We start from the raw sequence: 17212 nt of genomic DNA on the forward strand, positions 1-17212 counted from the left end.
TGTAATTATCTTTCTTTCCATATTCTCCGTTTGTCATTTAGAAAAGGATGAAATGTTTTGAAATTTCATTTGTTTTCTTGCCCACAGAAATGATTTTAATTTGAATTATGGCCCTCAGGGAGAAAAAAGTTGGCATTTCTGTTTTAGAACATTGATGAGTGAAATCATCCATGCTTTTTAGTTGAAGTATTGAGGCTATCAATGTTTTAAATTTAAGCATTGTTGTTTTTAAAAAGTCGCACACTAGAATAGTAACAGAACCCAGCTGAATGTTATCATCAGTACGAAAATTCAATGTGCAATTTTGAAACATAAAAATTAATTGAACAGTCTGATACAAATCAGTAATGTTTTTAGTTTTTGCTGGATTTCGATCATAACAAGTGAATAATTAAATATTTAAATTTTAGCAGTAATAACAATAACTAAGCATCCCCTCCCCCTCTTTTTTTTTTTGATAATGATCCTTTTCTAACACAGAGTACTTGATCTTCATTTGGACTTTATTGATAAATGTTCTAAATCCTATCTAATTGAGGCCAAAGCATGTTGCTGGCCAAACTTTTTCATATTTTTAAAAAGGAAATACAGTGAAATCCTGTTACAACAAACTTCAAGGGACCACAAATTTTGTTCGTTGTAACGAGAATTCTGTTGTAATGGAATTCAAGCAAAGTAATAGCAATTACATTATGACTGAGAATTCATTTTGTTGCAACAGAATTTTCGTTGTTTTAACATTTGTTGTAATGAGATTTCACTATGTACTTGTGGAGGAGTATTAGCATGTTAGTGTACTAACTATGAATATCATACATTTTATGATATAATTTGCTATTTTATTTTTAAAAAATATTGAAAGTGATTGTTTTATTTTTAGATACTATTTTTATCATGTTTACAAATATATTTGTTTGTTTGTATATTGTTTAATTATATTAATGGATTTATTAAGCAATTCTAATTAGAATAAAAATTATTTATTCAGTTCTTAACCTTATTCGGTCTTAAAGTGTCAAAATAAAAAAATCTTGAAAGAATAATATTCCTTACAGATTGTGACTGTTATTTTTTCTGCTGAGTTGATTATCAACCTTATTGCTCATGGAAGATATTTTTTTCTTGATTTATGGTACTGGCTTGATACCTTTGTTGTTATTGCTTCCTGTATCGCTCTAGTTCAAGATTTATTTGCTCAATATGCAATTTTTAGTGCATTAAGATTGGTGAGTAAAATTGTTATAATTCTTAAAAGCCATTAAAAGTTCAAAAAAAAAAAAATTTGTTCAGTAAATTAGTACATATAAAATATTCTCATGATAACTATAAATTTAATGAAAAGATCAAGAAATTAAACCATTTTTAAAGTTAATTTACTTTACAAAATCAGCTGTTATGTCTAATCCTTTTTAATGGCCATTTGCAAATAAATGATTAAGACTCTTAAACCTCTATTTTCATGAACCAGGCTTTTTTTAGTACATTAAAGCAATATTTAAAAGTAAATTTAATAAAAGTATGAGTTTAAGTTTGAAATTGTGTGTCACCAGCAACCAGCTTATAGGTCAAGAAAAATGTTTGATAGTGTTTTCTAATATTTTCCAATCTAATTCCTTTTTATAATATTTTTTAATATCAAAGAACATGCAACCCCTTGAAAATATATAAATGTTTCGTGCAAGTTTTTTGAACAATAACTTATTTGAATCGATTATTTCAGAAAGGGCGTAAGTCCTCTAGAAATCCATTGGACTTACGCCCTTTCTGAAATAATCGATTCACTTGTGCTTGAGTCTTTATTTGAAAAACAGCTACTTAGGGCGAAAAAAGCAACTTTTGTATTTTTATTTCTGTGGCATTTTTAATTGTTAAACCTGAAATATTAGTCTTTATGATATGTGTTTAATTTGTATTGATTGCACAGCACAAATTAGATTCATATGCTTTGCTGAAACGTAGCAGTTTTGTTACTTTAAAATAAAAATTATTGGATAGTTTTAAATTTAAAAAAAATAACAGTATTGTACTTAATATCATTAGCTGGCTAACATTAGACTGCTCTTCAAGAAAGGGTCTAAAGGAAGTGCAGTAAATTTTAGACCTGTGAATCTAATTTCAATGGTTTGCAAAATTTTTGAAACATTGGTAAAAATTAATATAGTAAATATTTTAGAGACTAATAATCTATTGACTAGTTTTCAGTATGGTTTTAGGAAAGATAAATCTTGTGCAACTAATTTATTACATTTCTATGGCAAAGTTACCATGGCTTTAGACAATAAAAAGCCTGTAGATGTTGTTTGCATTGATTTTCAAAAAGCTTTAGGTAAGGTACCACATGTTGCTATACTTAGCAAATTAGCTGATATAGAAATAGGAGGGAAGACTTTCATTTGGGTAAAAACTGGCTGACCAGAAGGAAATAAAGGGTAGTTGTAAGGGGAAATTATTCTAAATAGAGTGAGGTTTTAAGCGGGGTTCCTCAAGGATCAGTGTTAGGGCCTGTTTTGTTCATTGTTTTTATGAACGATATTCATAAAAATATTTCTGGGAACCTGAATTGTTTTGCTGATGATGTCAAAGTTATGGGGATTGTAGATAATAAAGAACAAGTAAATCAGCTGCAATAGGATCTAGATCATATTACGGGGTGGGCTGATAAATGGGGTATGGCTGTTAATGTTGGGAAATGTCAAGTGCTACATTTAGGGCATGGAAATAAGTGTACAAGTTATTATTTGTAAAGTTCAGTCATTAGTCAGGCAGACAAAGTTACTGATCTGGGGGTCTTAATAAGTCAGGATTTAAAGTTTAGCCAACAGTGCAGCATTGCTAGTAACAAGGCCAATAAGATGCTTGGGTTTATCAATAGATCTATTTCAAACAAATCTAAAGAAGTTCTTCTGCCCTTATAATGAAGTTTGATAAGACCTTATTTGGAGTATGCTGTTCAGTTTTGGTCTCCTTATCTTAAGAAAGATATGAATGTATTGGAAAGGGTTCAAAGGCGGACTACAAGGCTAATAAATGGACTTTCTCATTTAGACTACGATACCAAGTTTAGAATGCTAAAAATGTAGTCTTGAGCAAAGAAGAGACCAAGGGGCATGATTCAGTTGTTTAAATTTATTAAAATGAAAGATGTTACGGAGCTAAAGTTAAGAACTGAAAACAGGACAAGGGTCATTGTTTTAAGCTATTTAAATCTCAGGCTTACATGGATATTAGGAAAAATTATTATTTTAGCAGGGTAGTGGAACCTTGGAACAGTTTACCGGAAGAGGTGGTAATGAGCAAGGGAGTAGATAGTTTTAAGAGGGCCATTGATCTTCACTGGGGATTATAAATTGACTAGGACCAGCCTTGCTGGGCCCAGAGCCTGTTGCTGGTCGTCACCTTTGTATTTGTATTGTATTTGTATTTTAATATTGACTTATCATGCGTTTCCAATTAAAATAACCTAAGCATGTGAATTCTATTGGTTACATAATTTAACTGGGAAGATATATTTGAAACTTTTGATTTCTATATGTACTATGCCGAGTAAAAACTCATACAGCTAAGTAGTTTACCAGACAATTAATGTTTTCTTTCATAGTTATAAATTCTTTTTAGATAAAATTAATGAAAGTCCAGAAGTCATGGAGAGCTCTCCGAAAAGTTACAAGAGTAATTCTAGGCTCGCTACGAAATATTTTTCGACTACTGATTGTGATGGCAGTCTTGATATGCACTTTTGCCATAATTGGAAACCGTGTCCTGGGAAAATTTTATGATAATCAAAATATTGATAGGTCTGAATTGCCAAAGTGAGATTTTATTTCATTGATCTTCTATTTCTGTTGTATGGTGAGTTTTTTGCACAGATAGGAAAAAGCTGTATGCTGTATTTTTCTTGAAATTTTGTGCTCTATCTTTTCTGGCTTTTCACTTTTATCACATTTTTTTTGGTTGGTTACAATTTTATAGATATATGTAAGTCATCGTGAAAAGAAAAAGTGAAAATTAGTTTAGGGGAAACTAAAAGGGATATAAATTTATGTTGCAATTTAAGTGCTAATTTTTTTGTGAAGAGATTTTTCTTTGTATCAGGAAGCAAAAGGTGCACGTCCTCATGTCATCCAAGAAGTGTGAAATTTAATTGGGAAGAATTTTCCAAATATACTGAGTTTTCAGTAATCTGAAGTGGTGTGAGGTCCAATTACCTTAGATTTTCGAGACTCGACTGCACTAACTACACTAAAAAATGTTTTAACTTGAAAATACTTCAAAAAGAAATTAAGTACTTAATGTAAGATAATAACTAAAAAAATAAAAATCTATATAAATAAAACAGAAAATATATTTATATGTATGTATGTTTATATGATCCCTATACAAACCACAGTTTATGTCGGATCGTGACCAAATTTGGCATGGAGGTACTTGGGCACCCAAGATAGAATGTAGGGGGTATTCAAACGCCAAAAAAGAACCAAACTGTTCAATTTTTAATTTTAGGACCCGAAAATGGCATCAAATGGCTCTTTCTACCAAGAAAATTACAGTCGAGCCCGCTTAATGGAATAGGCAATTTGACAGGAAAAATTATTCTATTAAGCGGGATATTCCATTATCCGGGATAAAAATAACACACATCAACGGTGTAGTACATGGGAATTTTATTGCATTAAGCGGGATATTCTATGATCCGATATTCCATTAAGCGGTCTCGACTGTATCCCATTTTCTTGATTCCAGTCCTATTCAAAAGCCCACAAAGAATACCCCTAAGGTTAATTTCTTGCCTTTGAATTTAAAAAAAAAAACAAGGCTGCAAAATCACCAGAAAAAAAGTTATAAGCCTTTTTAAGCCTAATGGAACAACAAAATTAAATCAGAAATTTATTGTTTGCCAATGAGCTCAATTTAAATCAGCGTGAATAAACACATTGAGAAGAAAGATCTGTTGCCATTTTTTCTCGACTGTGAATAAATAAAATGCTTGCTTTTGCATTGAGGTAAAATTTTCTCCTTTTTTTTTCTATTAATTAAGCCTAATTACTGAACACGCATCACTTGACAAACCTTTTATTTCCGAAGTACAACCTTCGACGCTGCTAGTGCATAATAAAGCCAAAAAAAATTTTTTTTGGTCTAAATTTTGTATGTTGCGTTACTTTATTTGTGTTGATTATCTGAATGCATGAATACATAGTTTGTGTCTTATACTAATTTATAAATCTTTTACTTAAATGCTGTGACCAAATTAGGAATACTTATGCTTTTTTTTTAATAATTGTTCCAGAACTTTTTTTTTCACAACTTTGAATATTTTTACCTTTTGTCACTGATTTTAGTTCTAGGCAGATAATTCATAAAATTGAGCAAAGATATTTATTATTTATTAGTTACATATATTTTTTTGTAATTTTCATTATTTTTTCCCTGCTGCAATTTTGTTTCGTTGTTTATTGTTTTTTGCTTTAATTGTGTTTTTGTAACTTAAATTTAATTTTCACTGTTAAAAAGATGTGTGCATTTTACATTGCTGTGTATTTCTTTCTCTTTGCCTTTTAAATTTTTTTGAGGAAGAAGGATTTATTTCTGCCCATATTTTATATCGAGCTCAGTCACTTTTGTCAAAGTCAGTGCTCTACTAAATCATGTGGAATTGTTAATTTTGTACAACGTTGTAGAATGGGCTGGAATTCAATCAATTTTTCAGATATAGAGTACTTCTGAGACATCCTATATACTGTAATAATTTTAATGTGTGGTAACTGGTAACTAAGGGGAAAGTGGATAAATTGTATGTATAGAAAAAAGGTAAGAGTGAATGTTTCCCTTACAAAAAATCTAAGCACACCGTAAACTGTTTAAATTCAAAAAATTCATGCTACATATATTTTGCTTTTCTAAACAAAGTTACTCGAAACATCTTTGTATTGTTAGACTGCTATAGTAGGTTTGTTTTAATGCATAAAGAAAACATTTTCTTCAGGTATTTGAATTATATAAGGCCCCCTTACCCGAGCCTATCATTTCAAATTCTCTGGAAGCGGTAAAAGATTACTCAATATATTTAAGAATAGTATGTTAGTAGAGAGTACCCTGGATTAATCTAACTCTGTAGGTGGGTTAGGGGAGAGGGCAAAGGCTTTTCTTGCACTCCTAAAATCCAAGGCCTGTTCCCACTAAATTTTTTTGGTCATGTAACACCTATGATCATACAAATAATTTTCCTGGAACAGTGAAGAAGATTCTGCATCATGTTTTCCCTTGTTATTTCATTTTAAAAACTTAGCATTTACATACGCATTAATGTTATTTGCATTTAGCTACATTATTTATATCTCTTGGTGCTGTAATATATGTCTTAATAGTTTTTAAAATATTTCTTCATCATTCTATTAATGAATTATTTATTTACAGTATTGCTTTCCGGTGGACATTTGCTACTTTTGGTGATTCGGCATTTGTTGTATTTCAATTATTCACGGGTGAATGGATTAAACATTTCTGGAGCTGTATGCTTACTTCAAATGATTCCTTTTTGTGTCCCTTAGTAATCATAAGCTATTACTTAATAGGATGCTTAGTTGTTTTGAACCTTTTCACAGCTTTACTGCTTAGTTCCTTCGACTCATCTCAGTTCAAGTCGTCTATTTCAATACGAGAGGTATGTTCTACTTTTCTTTACATAATTTTATGTTTCTAGTACAGTAGATGAACCCCTTAGTCATCCAAAACTCTTTTAACCAGATGCTCACTCTGGTTTCTTTCAATTTAGTTCTTTTGAAAAGTAAACTATCACTTCAAGGTTACCAAACGCAGGCATTCCTATTATGGACATATTCACGCATTTCTATCTCTTCTGGTGTTTTTATCTCAGTCCAACAACCAGTTTTTGGAGCACTAAATATTTATAGTTTTTAAAATGCAATTAAATTCAAAAGCCATTACACTTCAAAATATTGCTTTATTAAGTAATTATTTTTGACACTATGTATTTACACTTAAAATTATAGAACAAAACATATAGTTAGTTGCATTATTAACAACCCAGTAAAAATTTAATTTTATTATCAGGGTTGTGTTTTGGACTGTCCAAAACACAAGCACAGGTGGCTTTTACTGTCCAATAGTGTCCGAAACTGTCTTAAACTGTCCAAAAAAAAGTATGCTAAAGCTAAAGGGGTGTAATCTAATCAATTCTTATTTGCTGCAATATTTGTACTGCAAAAATATAGACATTAATGAGGTTTAATTAATGAGTATTTGATAATATTTTTCTCAAAATGTTCATTTTAAAAATATTTTAATTAAAAAAAAATGTGAATAACTCTATTACATAAAAACTTCCTTATGTAACAGTTGGTAGAGTTGTGAAAGGAAATTCACAGCATTACCAAGACAACTAATATCAGTTCCATTTATAACTCAAAGGAATGTTATTAAATGTACAATATTTAGGTGCAGAAAAAAAAGCTTAATTTTTTTTAATGGTTTTTGCAAATAAGTTTTATGTTATGTTTTAACGAAAATTATTTTTTAAATTATAGATTAGAGAACAAGAAATTGAAGATTAAACACTCATATTTTTAAACTTGTGCTAGTCTTTTTTTAGTTTATATTTTTAATATAATACATACTGTAGCTTAATAAATTGTAATTTATTGCATTTAAGTCAATTATTGCCCTATATTTTGAACACTTTCTTTTGCACACATGCATATATGTCAAAAAAATTTATTTATAGAAAAAAAAAACTCATGCATTCAAATTGAAATTTTTAATGAAGAATTTAATTTGTACATAACTAGATTAAAATCAGCTGTATAAATAAGTTACACATATATTTATTCTTGACTTTTTACATTGAATAAATACATTAAATACCTAGTCAAATTTTGACAAATATTGTTTCGTTTTTGATATTTTCTCACAAAATATAGCTTGTTAAAAAATAGTTTTGGACAGGAGGGTTTTGAATGGGATGGTAAAAACCTTGACAACCCTGCATTCATTTGCACACATGCATAAACATAGAGAAATTCGGTTACTATTATCAAAAAAAAAAAAAAAAAAATTAATAACCTGACGCTTTACATCCTTACTCATGGCTTAAATGCGTCAGTTTTCATGAAATCTTTGAGCATGATTTGATTCATTTCCCTTGTCTATTCATTCAATTTTTGAGTTGAAATTGATTTTTTAAAATTTAATTCACTTTTTTTTGGGGTGCATGTTTTTTGTTACATATGTGAGCTATTTTTGATTACTAAATTATTAAAAAATTACTTTGAGAATATCACTGTTTTTAAGTTTATAAGGCTAACTGTGTTGATATATTAATGGAAATATCAGTTTCTAACTGTATTTCTTATCAGAATGTTTATATTTTATTTACAAAGTATATATATTTTTGACTTTTTTTTCTGCAGAAAATAAAATTGAAGATATTCAAAAGAGTGTTTGAATTCTGTCATTCTTTCTTTCAGTCTGAAAAGGTAAATTTAAAAGTTTGTAAAACTTTTTTCATGTAAATAACTAAAAGGTTTTAGCTCAAAGTGTTTGCTTCACTTTTGTAATTAAGATGTTCTCAGTGTATGTATTTGTACTATATGGGTCATTCTCATAGAAACTGTTATTTTCATGTTTTTGTGATAATGTACGAATGTTTTATGACTCATACATATTATTAGGGGTATAAATACTTTTCAGAAAAGAATTTAACAAGATACTTAAAGAAAATTTTCAATATTTTATTTTAAATATTATTAATGTGAGTCTAAAGTACTCAAATGTTGTTCTATCACTTGTTCCCACTGTCAGTAAAAAATAAACTAAATTTATTTCTAAGCAAACAAACAATAAGTTCACATTTTCATGTTTTTTATTTTGTAACGTTGAATAATTTAAGTAAAAAAAAATCATTTAAAATTAAATTTTCGGCAAATATTAGTTCACAGAATATTTTTTAAGTTTGTCCCAAGTGGGTAGTGTCATTCCCTCCCAACATTCGATTTCCTTCCCAGAATTGCACGGATTTTTTTTTTTTTTTTAGCAAAATATCTAGTAATTTACAGGTGGCAAGCCAGAAAAATCGTGCAGCATATTTACGTCTCTAAATCGTTGGAAATTTGTTCTTAAAATCTATATGAAAGCATAAAACCAAATAAGATTTTTTTGCATCCGCTATTCCCTCACATCTCTTTTTACAGTTAAATAAAATGAATTAATGCATGAAAACTGAATGATTAAAAATTATTTTTCGTTTGAAAATATTTGTATGGGAATAAACTCAAATATCAGTTAGACGTAACTGCTAGAATAAAATTTAATGAATTCGTCATTCCCTCATTCAAGAGGGAATGACGCTTAAGTAAGAATGTTATACTGAGGGTATAATGCTATTCAAAAAATACTTTTCTTTTGATGGACCTTTTTTTTGTGTGTGAAGCCCTTACATATATTTATCTACAGGGTGTTCCATTTTAACCTGCAAGACCTTTATTTTCGAAACTGTTAGTCCTGGACACATACTTCCAATTGCAAACATATTCAAAATCAGATGCAGGGTTAAGATATCGAAAGTTTGAAATAAAATCAAAAATAAGTCAAAAAATACAAAATTTAACTTTTTATACTGGCCCCAGGTCACCTAACTTATATTTAGGGAAATAATCTCCATTAAAAAAAATTCCAACAAAAAAAGTTTCAAATTAGTACGACCAATATTCACCGAGATATGAAACACAGCGTTTTGTTAACAAGTGTTTAAAATGATATGTGTGTATAGAGCATGGTTTCTTGAACTGTTCGAAGTTTTGTAGTGTGTTTTTGCATATCATGGCATAACATTTGCATTTATTTTTTAATAGCAATGAAAAGTATTGCAATTAACAAGCAAATAAAAATACCTTGTTCTTCTTACTTTGATGACCTGTATTTCTATTGAAAGGGCGATAAGTTTCAATCTCATCTTCTGTATGGTCCCTTAAAACTTTGAAATGGAATATCTGCTTGAGTTTTGATCGCACAAATGTCAAGTTTTTGTGTCAGTAATAGCTTTCAATGGAAATTATTTCTCTAAACATTAGTTAGGGGACCTCGGGCCCGTATAAAAATTACATTTCGTATTTTTTGACTTATTTTTATTTTTACTTCAAACTTTCAATATCTAAACTCTGCATCTGATTTTGAGCATTTTTACAATTGAAAGTATACATCTAGGACTAACGGTTGTGAAAATAAAGGTCTTGCAGGTTAAAACAGAACACCTTGTATATAAAATATATAAAAGGTTTCATCCAATTCCATCCACTGTAATTTTACCGATCTAAATAAGCTGAAAATGACTATTTTTGTGAGAACGACCTATATGTACAGAGATCTCCTTAGAAATTAAAATAAAGGCAAGTTTTTCTTTTCCTCCTTTTTTTTTGCCCCTAATCTTTTTTGCACATTTCCTGCAGAAACCTTAGAAACTCCATTTACCGCTTCAATGCTATTAAAAAAGACAATGTCATGTATCTCGTTATTAATTCTCTTCCTAATATTTGAAAAACAGAATCATTTGAGATGATATAGGCCCCACAAGCCCCATGGCATGAGAAGGCCCTGGAACTTGCGGCTGTCAAACAGAGACCAAAAATCAAGAATATTTTTAAGAAGACCCTTGCACACATTTTAATAATACCCAATCTAACGATGCATCCACTTATTATATTCTTTTCCAGTGACTTAATTAGAATTCAGTAATCTCCCTAAACAAAGAAAAAATCGCTCACTCTCAAATGTTGCTTAAGTCCAATGAGAGCAGCATATTGTTTGGAGCAATAACTGCCACTTTTACTCTCTCCTTCTTTCTCTGCTTTACACAATCATTTAGAGCCTTGATTATTACTTGTGTGAGGCATCAGTACATAACATTGCCAGTATTAGAGTTCTCAGTCGCTTTATAATGTCTTCTTTTAGAGTCATTGTATTGATAATGTGGCTTTAATGGGTTAAAACAAGATCATTTTGGTTATTTAGGAAACTGGATCTAATCCGAGAGCCCATGAGTGCCAGACCTACGTCACAGTATAAAGCTTCAAAAGTTTTCTGCTTAAGCACACTACCGCAGGTAAGAAATGTTCGCTATTATTTAAGCTAAGTCGTGCTGTGCTTGCCAGGAAATAAGTAGCAAAAGTGCATACAATTTCTGCAAAAACAAACATTATAGATTCATTTTATGTCACGTCACCTGGTGGTCCCCATCCAACCATCTCCGATTTGGAGGACACTTTAGAGAGATGCAGGCATGCCTTTGAAGCTAACCTTTACAAATTTTCAGCTTCTAAGATACAAATCATGAGGATCTAGGATACCTCAAAAAGAAAAAAAAAGTGGGTTCCAAAAAATGGCCTTTAATAGGAGACTTGTCTTAACATGACAATTTGTTTCACAAAGCTGATCCACCATTTGGAGCCTTTTTTTTATATTGATCCTAGATCTTTAGGATTTGGGTCTTGGAAGCTGAAAAATTTGTATGGGTTAGTTTCAAAGGTATGTCTGCACCTCTATAAAGTTTCGTTCCAATCTGAAATGGTCGGGTGCAGATGAGGAGGTCAGTTGACATAAAATGACTCAATTATGTTTAGTTTTTGACTCTCCTTTTGCAAACCTGTTCCCTGCCAAAGCCAGCGCGACTCAGCTTAAATATTAGCAAACTTTTCTTACTTGCTGTGATGTGCTTAAGCAGAAAAATTTTGGGCCTTAATACTATGACGCAGGTCTGGCACTCACAGGCTCTTACTCTATAATAAGTATTTTTTTATGCTAATCATTCTACTTCCCCCTCCCCCTTTTAAAGCAAAAATTATAATCTTGATTACTGTATGTTTTTGATGCAGCACAATCCTATACACAATCAAAAACTCTTAACATTTCTTTGGAAAAAATAGTTACTTCCTAGTAATTAAACATTAGAAAATGATGGCGGTATATGTAATTGGTATTTGCTATAATTTTTCTTATGACTTCTATCAATCGATAAATGTTTAGTGCTTTTAAATTGAAATGCCTTAAACTTTCCTGCTCCTGAATTAATGAGCAGTAGCAGCATGCCTCACAAACCCTATTTTGCATTACAGGAAAGCATGGTTTTTATTTAAATTGGAGCTTGTATAGTAGCTGTCAATAAAAGTGTATTTCTTAAAATTCATTTCTTTACCTTCCTCTTTGCTTTTTGACTGAATTTGAAGCTTCATAGAACTGAAAGTAGATGATGTTACAAATCGCTTCAGAGTAGAGTTTTGCACAATAAGGTATAATCAATTCCTTTCAAGTTTTCCTTAAAGTTTTGCATTATTTTTTTTTCTTTAATTGATAGTTTGATATTTTTGATATTTTTTTAACCTTTTTTTTGAGATGGGTTATGTTAAAAGGATTGTATTTTGTTGGGTAAGTAGCAAAAATGAATCATCTCCTCCTTGAAAAATTTCTAGATCTGTCCTAGACATTAGGCAATGTTTATTGTATTATTTACTTTACAATGCTTATAGCAATTTTAATTATGAAATCTTTTTTTCTGTTCATTAATTTGAGTTTTTGAAGCTGATTTTGTGCACTTTGTAATCTATGTAGGAAAGGAAAAAGATCTCGCTTGAAAATGTAGGAAAAGATGTACCTAATAACACTGATGAAGTGCAGCATCAACAAAACAACATACAAGTGTAAGTTTTTCAAAACATGTATAACTTAATTAAAACTTAATTGTGAAGCTCAACCTGCCCTCACTGCAGCTCCCCTTGTTTGAATTTATCAGTTTTGTCAAACTTTAATTATGATATTTTGTTATTGAGCTGTTGCGTATAGCGTATAAAATGTCAGTTGTTTGGAGAGAGAAAAAAAGGATTTTACAGACCCAAATTATTCCCAACTGCGTCAAAGCATGTTTTGCAGCTAGGTACAAATTTTTTTCCCCATCACAGAAAAAATAATAATAATAATAATTTCTGATTTGCAAAAATTCTTTAAAGTGCTTCCAGTATATGTTTGATTCATAAAAGAGCTCCTTAAAATGTTGATCAGACACTTGAAGAAGTAGTAATCATAGGTGATAGGTTAAGTGAATAACGTGCATAAAAAAAGAATTTCTGTTTGGGCAATGTTTGAATATACTTCACAAAGTTGTTTTGCTGCAGCTTTCAGCTTTTGATGATAACAGGATGTTGACTAGTACTGGTTTAAGTATAAAGATTCCATTTTTGAAAGTTGCCGATTTTAAAAAGAGAAATGCTGCATAATGGCTTTAAAAGTTCATTAAGTTTATTATAGGTCTCCTAGCTGGTCCTCTTTCTTCCTAAAAGTCCCTTTTCCATCTTAGATCTTTAAAGTCCATTTGTTCAAATTTTTGTCCCTTTATTATATCTGTTAGCTTTTAGGCATCAATGTAAAATTAATGCATTTTAGCTGTTATTATGCAAAAAAAGGCAAGTCCTGGTGTCTTGCATATTTTGATATCTACTTATATCTGCTCTGTAACATTTGTAAAACTCACTCATTTTTGTTTCTTATATGATTTTTACCATCATAGTAAGATAAAATTATAAAACATCTGCGCACATAACCAGGGGTGATTGTAACTCCATGAAAAAATACCTGAACTTTTCTTCCCCAAGAAGAAAAAGTTTTGATGGGCATATATATGCATTACGTGTATGTACACATCATATTATGTATATAAATAATTTTGATACATAGTTATTTGTTGGGGATAAAACTCGAAGTTTTAATTGGACTTCATACGTCCATGTGCATGGTGGGAATTAAATTCTTTTAATTTTTCTCATTTCTTAAAATTTTTCCAAGAATGTTTAATTTTCCTCCTTTGTAACTGAATCCTTAACCATTAATTACATTCATTTACTAATACACTAAAGCCTAATACACCAGCATTTTTTAATGATTCCCGGTTTCTTTTATGAGTATTTGTAGAAGAATGTTGCATTGCAATAATGCCTTCACACCATCATTAGCATATGTAAAGGGCTTGTTGCAAGAAACACAAAACCAAAATCCAGCCCTATCAATTTTTTTACACTATATTTCCATCTTTTCATTGTAGGAATCCACTCTGTTTAACCATTCCCAATTAAACTTGTTCTTCTTTCCTGCATCGATGGAGCCAATATCTTCAGATTTATCCAGATACCTCATTTTTTAAATGAGAACATGCAAAGTTCAAATGAATAAATTTATCAAACAAAAATAGTAGTGAAATGAAAAGTAAGAATTAACTAAACAAACTAATTTATATTTACGAGGAGCATATTAATAATGATAAAGTATAATTAGAATTAGTTCAATAACAAGAGAACGAACGCAGATAAAGATCATAAACCAGAATATAAAATAAAGAAAATATTTGCATACGATCAATTCCTCCAACTGCCATAAAGAACAAAGACAGGAGTCGAAGCTCTTATCCCTTTTCTCTTTCTACCTTCCCCCAGTTTACAAAACATGACCGTAGCATACGCTTTATATTTATACCAAATGTCTTCAATTTGGATTTTTTCGTTTCATCAAATATCACCCTAAATTTTACTAAAATGAGTTTTTCTGAAAATATAGAAGTTCCGGTATTTTCGAAGATGAAGATACCGGAATTCAAGATGAAAATACCGGAAATCCGGTAAAATACCGGAACACAATCACCCCTGCACATAACTCAAAATTATCTGCAAGAATGAAAAACAATATACGGTGAGTTGATAAAATTTTTCATAAGATGAGGCATTTTGCTTTCAATTATGTATCCATGAAAGCAAAAAAAGAACTTTAAAAAAAAATGTATTTGCAAATTTTAAAGATAACCTACGTTTATCATTGATATTAAATAACAATTGTTCAACAATACACAGATCTGCAGCAACTGTATCTACAGACTAGTGAATATGTCCACACACAGCGTGTGCACGTGCGTCTGTATTATCTAGTTATGCTTACAACTGTGAGCGTCAATTTTGTACTGATGATTATTTTCAACCTATAACTTGCATACTCGTTATTTTAACCTTATGCAATTGAAAATTTCAGTCTAGTTGCATCTGAGTTGGTTCAAGCCAAATCTATCAGCACAAAGTTGTGAATAAGTTTTTGCCAAACTTTATCTTGAGTTGAAAAAATATTTTAAGAAAATTAAACTTGCTTAAAAACTATTGAGGTCGTTTAGGATGGCCATAGCAGCTGAAAATCAGGGAATTTATTGTTATGGAAAAAATTTGGTACAAGTCTGTTACTGCATAAATGCGCGATAGAAATAAAGTTTAGGTTTGATGTTCTTTAGTAATTTTATTGTTCTTTGAATACTTCATATAGTTTTTTGTTTCCTTTGGTGAATCAAAACAATTGAGTTTTGGTTATCATGCTTTACCAGCAAGTATATTGAAATGCTAATTATGTGTTCAATTTAGCTAAATGTATTATGTTAAGGAATTTCTAAAGTAAATCCATAGAAATAAGGTTTATCAAACCAAAATTATCCTTTTAAATTCATTGTTTCCTTTTTTTCCCTTCTGATTGATATTAGAAAAAAAAAGTATACCTTTTTAAAGAAAATAATTCATTTATGTCAATTTATCTAATTTTAGCTTTTTTTTTCTCTCCCAGGAACTCCTTGCAAAGATTTCTCCTTAGCGCAAAATTTGAGTTGGTTATCACAGTTCTAATTGTTGGTAGCTGTATTAATATGGTTTGTTGATTTTCATTGTTTTGTCAGTACTGTTTTCACTTTTACTTACACTTTTGTTTTCAGTACATGACTATTATACTCTATGACAGCCAAATTTGTAGATAAATTATTGCTCTTTTGTTTAAAAGGTTGTACATAGAGCTCTTCTGTTTCTGTAGTTAATTTGTTATATTTCCATTGTAATTTTGAATATCCGTTTTATCATGGAGTAACATAAAGCAGTGGCTAACAGGGATGTCACACTCTACCAGAACATGAAATACAGGACACGCTTCTAGGAGTGTAAGGGGGGAGGGGATATTTTTGAGATATCTATTCGTGATAAATCTGAAAAATGCAATTGCAACAAAGCATTAAACCTCACGAAATGTCGCCTATCAAAGTATAAAAATAGTTTTCATTGTGATTGGCGACGCATACGCAGAGATATATTTCCAATACAGTCAATGAATGAGCAAAGAAGAAGCAACCATTCGGTTCCTCATGGTCTGCCGCAAGAACAAAAACACAAACCAAATCAAAAGGAAAATAATTTTTGCGTTTGCTGCCACATAATTTTCTTATTGTTCATTATTTCACATATTTTGTTTTACTTTATTTTTTTCCCTTGAAATAATGTCTTGTTCTGTAAAATAATGTTATTAGCTAGAATACGGGATTTTAGCCGTCCCGTATGGAAGTTTCCTTTGACGCGGGACAATTTTTCAAAATACGGGGCGTCTGGCAACCCTGCCCTCTGCCCCCCAAAAACACTTTTACATTTTACCTAAACATGAAGTGCATACAATTTTTAGAAAAACTCACTCTTATTTTTGTTGTGTATTGAAAGTTTAAATTTAAAGACAAGTATAAATTATGAATGTATTTTATGTAAAATTTGCTTAGATGCATATTATGCTCCATTTTTGTTGAAATTTGATTCATTAAATATAATTTAAGATATATTGGAGAAACTTTTCCGAATTAAAGCATTACACTTTTTATAAACTCCACAAGCCACTTTGGGTGTTATCCCCCCCCCCCCCCCCGATGGGTTTCCCTGGGGAAGATTATTTTATTTTCAAGGTAAAAGTGAAGTGAGGGAATGATGAATGTGACGAACCATACTTGGTTTTATGAATTCAAATTTATTCCTGAGTCAAACTTTCAACAACTTGGAGACCAAAACAAGCTGTGATGTTCTTCTGTGTTGGCAGCTGTACACTACAAAACCTTTTATTATTATTTTTAATTTCATTGTGATGTGTGATTCTAAGAGGTTGATTTACTATTGTGAGGGAATGATGCAACTCATTAGGGACAAACTTAAAAATATTCGCGTAAAATTATTTTTAGCAGGAATCATGGGTGCCCATATGCACAATTTTAAAGAGGGCTCAGATATTTTCTCCATGCTTTAGCAGGATACAGTAAAACCTGTAAAGTTGACCACCCTTGTAAGTTGACCACCTTTTTCAGGCACGGAATTATCCTTTATCGTAGAAA

The 17212-nt window shown here is 30.6% G+C and overlaps 1 protein-coding gene across 1 annotated transcript in view; it reads left to right on the forward strand.

The window, feature by feature from the left end:
- The window catches only part of LOC129220953 (sodium channel protein 60E-like), a 67614-nt gene that overhangs the window by 31709 nt on the left and 18693 nt on the right, over window positions 1-17212 (forward strand). Inside the window, exons 11-12 of the mRNA XM_054855388.1 lie at window positions 3616-3809; window positions 6415-6661. Coding sequence (XP_054711363.1) covers window positions 3616-3809; window positions 6415-6661 — 441 coding nt within the window. The remainder of the gene's footprint in view (window positions 1-3615; window positions 3810-6414; window positions 6662-17212) is intronic.

Source organism: Uloborus diversus, chromosome 4 (genome assembly GCF_026930045.1).
Source record: "Uloborus diversus isolate 005 chromosome 4, Udiv.v.3.1, whole genome shotgun sequence".
NCBI classification, from domain to species: Eukaryota; Metazoa; Arthropoda; class Arachnida; order Araneae; family Uloboridae; genus Uloborus; species Uloborus diversus.